This window comes from Aegilops tauschii, chromosome 5 (genome assembly GCF_002575655.3).
Source record: "Aegilops tauschii subsp. strangulata cultivar AL8/78 chromosome 5, Aet v6.0, whole genome shotgun sequence".
NCBI classification, from domain to species: domain Eukaryota; kingdom Viridiplantae; phylum Streptophyta; class Magnoliopsida; order Poales; family Poaceae; genus Aegilops; species Aegilops tauschii.
The window spans coordinates 123,702,567-123,709,152 of NC_053039.3; the positions used below are offsets into that span (position 1 = coordinate 123,702,567).

Genomic DNA, 6,586 nt, shown 5'->3' on the forward strand with positions numbered 1-6,586 from the left:
ATCACTACCCCTTTGATTATGCTGAAACTATTGAGATAATATTATATTTTAGAACCTCTGAAATTATGACAACGGTAAATGAGCTCTCTATACACCACAAAGAGGTCTTGAAGCATATGAGCTTATTGGAGAGTGTCCATGACTGGGCTTCAACTTGGTTCCACTGTTGACATGAACCACGGGAGGGACATCATACAGGTCGGGCGGGAGCAGCGACGAGGCCGGCAGCCACACCAGAGTTGCCTTTCATGGCAAGTACGTAGGTGGCCGGCGCGGTCGTGGGTGCGAGGTGATTCGGCGGCGGTAAATTTCAACAGGGCAGTTGGGGTTCACACAACAGCCATTAGAGGCGCTACAAACATACAACACAAGTAGCAAAAAAAATTGGGATTTTTTGGCCCAAAATGACTGTTCTAGGGCACGGCAGGCATCTGTTGCATGTTGGAGATGCTGTTACACATTTATACTCCTACAGCATAACCACACACATACAACAAAAACGTTTCATGCCACAACCATATCATATTGATGTTCTGGCCAGCATTAACAAAATAAGAACATCATCGATTTCAGTGCCATGAAGATCTACTGCTCTAGACCATTCTTGAGCCAAGAACAACTCAAGCTGATATGCAAGAAGCAGATCTTATACAGGAACCATCTGCACATATACTTATCCACTTCAGGTAACATCAGGTTACTTGCTATTCCACAAACCTATATTATAAGATGAAAAAGGAATACAAAACAGGGGTAGAGAAACGGGTTGGACACGGAGCATACTGCTGCTCCTACATTGTGGGGATAGCGCGGTTGCAGTGCCCGTAAGGCAGAGAATCTGGGGGATAGCTCGGCGCGGTGTTCCGGCGCGGCCAGCGAGCATCAAGGTTCCAGCTTCAGGGAGACAACTCGGGACTGTCGGTTCCGCTTTGCCGCCCTCACAAACACCACTGATAGGCAAGATGGTGCCCACCATGGCCTCCGGACTTCTTGCTCCCCTTTCAGGCAGGCAACTGTGGATCAAATTAGCAGGAGTCAGACAGAGCAATCTTCCAAGTGTGGACACACAACCAATGGAGTATGATGTTCATCTATCAATAAAATACAACAGATCTACGTATTTGAATCATGTCAAATTCATTTATGCAGCTCATTTACACCAAACCAAGATGCTGAAAAGAACCGATCTATATATTAGCATCATAAACTTGCGGCCAAAAAATGTATTTACTGATGAAAGCTAACAGAACAGAAAGCAAATTGGCAGCTGAACCGTGCTGGCACAACTGTTTTCCACAAGACTCAGCTCACACTCTAAGCTTTCACTAAGCTTTTATGTAGCATGAAGAGGCAATACCAACTAATTGAGCTTGAGCTCAAAAAGAAAAGAGCAGTGGTGAGAGAAATAGGGTTGCACTCCGATTGACTGCATGGTGCATCATACAGTCAAATGAAAACTAATGAGCAAAATATGAAAGAAACAAGTACTGAAATGGTTATCACAGTAGCAGAGATGATTTATAGATGCTCTCAAGGAAGAAACAGGAATATACCAACCTTTAATGCGCCTCAACTCTTTGCACAATGTGATAAAGTCTCCCCATTTCATATGGCACCGCCTGATAAACCGCAGAATCTGCTCGGTAGTAAACATCGACAAGCTCTCCAGATACTCTCCATTGACACTATTTTCTTCAAAAACTTGTCTGTAGCCACCAAGATTTATCTCTTCAAGCCACAAGCCGACGTCCTGAAAGAAAACAATAACCTTATTAGGTGAATACCCTTTAGCTTTTGCGTCTGACAGTGGTTCAAATTTAAATCAGAAGACAGATGGGTAGCAAGATCAGTTAGAACAAATGCAGACAGTCAAACATAAAGAATGAATCAAGAAAGAAATTTAGAGTCAATGCCCTTTAAGAGGGTTGAATGAAATGCCTATCTAAATTTAAAGCGACCAAACCCAGATCATACCATTGGCTACTGGTGATTATGAAAAAATAATGCAGATCCAAATTCAGTAACCAACTTGTGGGCATGTCAAACAAGCATACAGCTGTGAGCACGCAGAGCACCAAGATGGTCCACTCCAAAGAAAAATAAAACAGCACCAACAATTCCCAACCTTCATTTTTTCCCACAAAATCGTGTTGCTTAGTTTGGGAAAACTTCCTAGCATGGCTATTTTACCAACTAAACTAGCTGCCTTGTGAAGCAATTCTAGGAGTGATTGTAGTTTTGTAGTGTAGTCTATCATTTTAGTGAAATAGAGCTAGGATTGCCGGGCAGAAGTCATCTAGCCAATTTTTCACTCCATGTTGCCAGTTTTTCAGAAGACAGGAGCGCCTTAAAGGTGCGAAAGAAATGATCATTCAACAAGGCAATCTTTTTTCCTAAATCCAAACAATACATAGCAATTTAACGAAGAATTCGGAACTCATTATGCTAAAATTTAGGAGCTAGTTTGAAATCTTACCAATAGAACGAAAAGGTAGAATACGTCCCAAACGACATGGCATAAAAAACCGTTCCCAGGGATCTAAAGTTCATCTCATCAAAGTTAAGACCGGCTTCATCCAAGTATCAAACACAACACGTGGTCAATACAAGACACGCCAAAGTAAGGCTCAATTATAGCCCAATCCCATTCTGGCTCAGTGCCAGGCCTGAGTACAATGCAGCCTGGGAAATGTTTCGGAAGTGATATATAGTGCTCATGGTCGGAAGAGTATCACTTGGTTACTCAAATTGTTGATATTGATTTAATTATTTGCCATGATGACAAAGCAAAGGGGAACCAAGTATCACTCTCACGACATGAGCTCACCATACCCCCTCACTATGTACTTCTAAGAGAATGGGCCAGGACATACGGAGAGGTAGTTAGGTACTCACGAATATTTATCTTTTGCATAAAATTGAGTAGAAACCACCATCAAGCATCACAACAGATCATCAAACGGATTCCAAATAGTGGACTAAATTATCTCAAGAAGGGTTGAGGACAAACAAGATGAAACTAAAGAACTAAAACACTGCCCACAAAATCGATAAAGCGTTGTAGGGGCAAATTTGTATGAATCCAAAGAAAGAATCAGACTGTTAAAGCTCCTAGGAATGTTTACGAAGTAAGCTGCAGAACGAAAATACAGTGAATTTCAACAAAGTTGGCAGTCAAGTAACGACGGAAACAGAAGAGGAAAACCACCGTCACTACAGATTAGCACCTCGACAGTCCATATGAAGAAATCAAGCGGCTCCGGAGACCTCCCACGGCTCATCTCCCTCCTCCCGTCAGCCAACCCCACTGCAAGACCCAACCCAAGGTTCAGTGTCAGATCTAGATGGTGTGGCGCGTGCGCACCGGCGCACCCAACATTAGCTCAAGTTAGTTCAAGACTAATAATTCCTTGATGAATAACCAAAATCCCATACCGAAAGAAACGATGCCCGAGATCGCGGACGGGGTGGAGACGGCAGGGACGCGACGGGAGTAGAAGGGGAACGGCGATGGAGTCGAGATGAGCGTGAGAGGCGGAGCGGTTGGGTGGGTGAGGCGCGGCGGTGAAGCGAAGCTACTGCACGACGGGAGATATAGAGCACGGTGGTGGTGGACTGTAGGAGAGGATTGGAGCTTGAGTAGAGCAGAGCAGGAGAGCAGCGTTGGGGAAAGAGGAAGGGATCGATCGGGGTGGGAGGAAGAGGAAAGCTACGGGAGTGAGGATAGGAAAAGTCAGCTGCTGCACAGAGATGGATTGTGACGGCTGGGATCGTTTGGCCGACATGATTGGTGGTAGACGTTGGGGATATTCACTGTTTTTTTTTCGCGAATACGCAAAGATTGGGTATCATTTCATTATTAGAGTCCAGAGTAAAATGAAGCCTCCTCAGGCGTTTGGATTCTTGACCGTCGGATCTCGCTCCCGAACAAATCCTCTCCGTCGGATCTCCAGATGAACAAATCCAGGCCGTCGGATCTCGCTCTGGAGTGACCAAGGCCGTCGGATCGAACCGAGCTGCCACCGCGTGTAATTTTCAGAGCTCGCAGAGGGCAAGGGTGGAATTTCACGTGTGTGTGTGTGGCTGGTGTGGATGGCTGGGTTTCACGTATGGGTGAGGAGGGTTCCCGATTGGTTGTAACCGCGTCGGCCTCCTCTCCCCCTCTCCTCCTCTCCTCACTTCCCCCTTCCTTTTTCTCCTTCCCTAACCCTAGCTCTCTCTCCAACATGTCGCCGACGCTACCCGTCCTCCCTTGCCCTCGCGGTGCAGCAGGCGAGGGCGGCCCTGAACCAGGCGCCCCCGGCGGGCGGCGAGGAGGCGAGGAGGGGCGCCTCTGCGAGGCCCCCATCGGCGCCGACGGCGGGGCGGCTTGAGGCACGAGGCGCAGCACGAGGCGAGGGCGCGCGCGCCGCGGAGGAGCAAGAGGAGGAGCGCGAGGGCGAGCAGCGTGGCGTGCGCGGCGGCGGCCTCCGTGAGGCTCGCTCTCACGTCCACGCGCGCCCGCGATTTCCCCCTCCCTGCTTCTGCCGTCGACGCGGGTCCTCTCCATCAGCCCCCTCTCGCCGCCCCCGACACCCCTTCTCCTCTAGCGCCAGGAGGGAAGGACCCACTTCCTCGTCCAGGTGAGCCCCCCGTCGGCCGCGAATTCCTCTGGTTTCTCTGTTGTCTCCGGTTATCTCTGAGTAATCTCGTGCTTTCCTTTTCTTGGGGATGATGCAGTTCTTGACGGACAAGGGGGTCATCCCAACACCCGAGGAGTAGGAGACGAGGGAGCAGGTCATCCGCGAGCTCAAGAAGGTATTGGGACATGGAGATTCCGGCTTGGAAAAATCGGATATTGCAGGCATGTGCGTCAGGCTGGAGTTCCTGATTTGTTCTGTTTTCGCTTCTTGCTCTTGCAGATTGTGACGGATTGGGCCAAGGCGGTGGCGTGTGAGGAGAGGGTTCCCCCGAGGCGAGGGACGGCTGCGGTCCTGACCTATGGTTCTTACACGTTAGGGGTAAGCAAGAACGCAAGATATTTGCAAATGTGTGGCCATGGTTTCTTTGAATATTTGCGAAAATGATTGTTAGTTTCATGCAATTTGGAGCCGCTGTACATGTGAATCAAAACCTACTGGCAGCGTTTTACTTACATTTTGATTTTACATTTTCTATGGTCTTCATATACAAGACGAATTTAAAACGACATCTCATTTAAACTCCTATAAGATCAACATATGCATCTGCAATTGATGAAGTTTCATAGGATTGGTGGACTGGTCTAGGTAGAGAAGTAGAGTAGATAATGTGCATAGCTCTTTTGCCGCAGTTAATATATGATTGATTAATGGCCACATGAGAGATTACCAAAGAACAAACCTCTCTGTTACTTCATTTACGTGATCCTCTTAGCAGCACACAAGATGTCTGATGTAACATGATTATTTTTAGGCATAGCTCAACTTTTGAAGGACATTGTTCATTATAATGTTTTCTAAGTATTAGTTTTCAGGGATGATTGTAGCTGGATCCAGTCTGTAGTTGTTCTTGGAGACATACTGAGTTCATCCATCCCACTAATTAACTAGAGCAAGTTGAGCCAAGATATAGAAGTTATTTGTTCTTGCTTGCTTTTTCTTATGTTTATATTCAGGCCTAACTTCACCAATCTGTTGTTCCTTTATTTTCTAACTCTTATATGTATATATTTTTCTTCAGGGTTTGGACATCAATGCTATATTTCTCAATTTTGTGGCTTTCGTACCATTCTCATTGGGAATGATTGTCCTGTGTGATCTATCATGGTTATTCTCTTCAGCATCCAGTCCTATGCTAGCAAGAGTGATGACACAAGTGGATATGCCAAGCAAATATGTCCTGCTTGGATCATATATGCTTCTGTAACAACACTGATTCAGGTAGACAGTTATAAATTTACTACAAAAAGAAATAAGCTTTCTATACACTGATAAATAGAGCATTGGTGCACTCGCTCAATTCTGAAATTATTCATATTTATGGCTTAGTATAGTATACAAGTGATTTTTATCTGATTCAAAACACTACACTTTGTTGCTGTTGCAATCAGCATAATGGTCTTTCTTTTAGATATTATTGAAGCTGTCTAAACAACATGTGCTTTTGCGGATACAGATTGATACCTCCTGTTAATTGGCTGGTGGCAGTGGCGACGCATCAAGGTGCAAGGTAGCGGCAGCAAGTTCATACTACGGGAAAGGAAGATCTCCTACTATTTTTTATGCTCCATGACATAGGTGAGCTGCCACTTTCTTCCCACATGTTTGTGCTGATCAAGTAACGCCCAGAATAAATTGTGATTGCGATTAGTATCTATAGATATTGGCCATTGGATTAGTATCTGTAGATATTGGCCATTGGCTACATTTGTCAGTACTATCATTCTACTCGCTTATGTAGCAGCCACTAATGTGGTTCTTTGTTGCTTCTTTGCAGATATTTGATTAAGTCATAGGCAACAGGACTATCTGATATGTTATCGACGTCTAAAACCCATCTTAAGTTTTGTATCTTATTGATTCTGTCATTTACTCTGGTAAAAAGTGTTAATGATGGAGAAATGGGT

General features: G+C 45.4%; 1 protein-coding gene across 1 annotated transcript; it reads right to left on the reverse strand.

Annotated features, from left to right (window-relative positions):
- Positions 1 to 502: 502 nt before the first annotated feature.
- Positions 503 to 3,716, reverse strand: LOC109744517 (uncharacterized). The gene is made up of 4 exons (XM_020303648.3): positions 3,436 to 3,716; positions 3,228 to 3,307; positions 1,558 to 1,750; positions 503 to 1,013 (listed from the first exon to the last, which is right to left on the reverse strand). The coding sequence occupies exons 2-4, from the start codon at positions 3,279 to 3,281 to the stop codon at positions 883 to 885; spliced, it is 378 nt and encodes a 125-aa protein (XP_020159237.1). The 5' UTR covers positions 3,282 to 3,307; positions 3,436 to 3,716; the 3' UTR covers positions 503 to 882.
- Positions 3,717 to 6,586: the final 2,870 nt, after the last annotated feature.

Bases quoted from the DNA above. Each gene is read 5' to 3' on its own strand.
- LOC109744517 (XM_020303648.3), bottom strand. From the start codon at position 3,281: ATGAGCCGTGGGAGGTCTCCGGAGCCGCTTGATTTCTTCATATGGACT. The intron at 1,751-3,227 runs GTGCTAATCTGT...GTTTTCTTTCAG, and splicing joins TCTTCATATGGACTGTCGAG to GACGTCGGCTTGTGGCTTGA. The intron at 1,014-1,557 runs GTTGGTATATTC...TTTGATCCACAG, and splicing joins AGAGTTGAGGCGCATTAAAG to TTGCCTGCCTGAAAGGGGAG.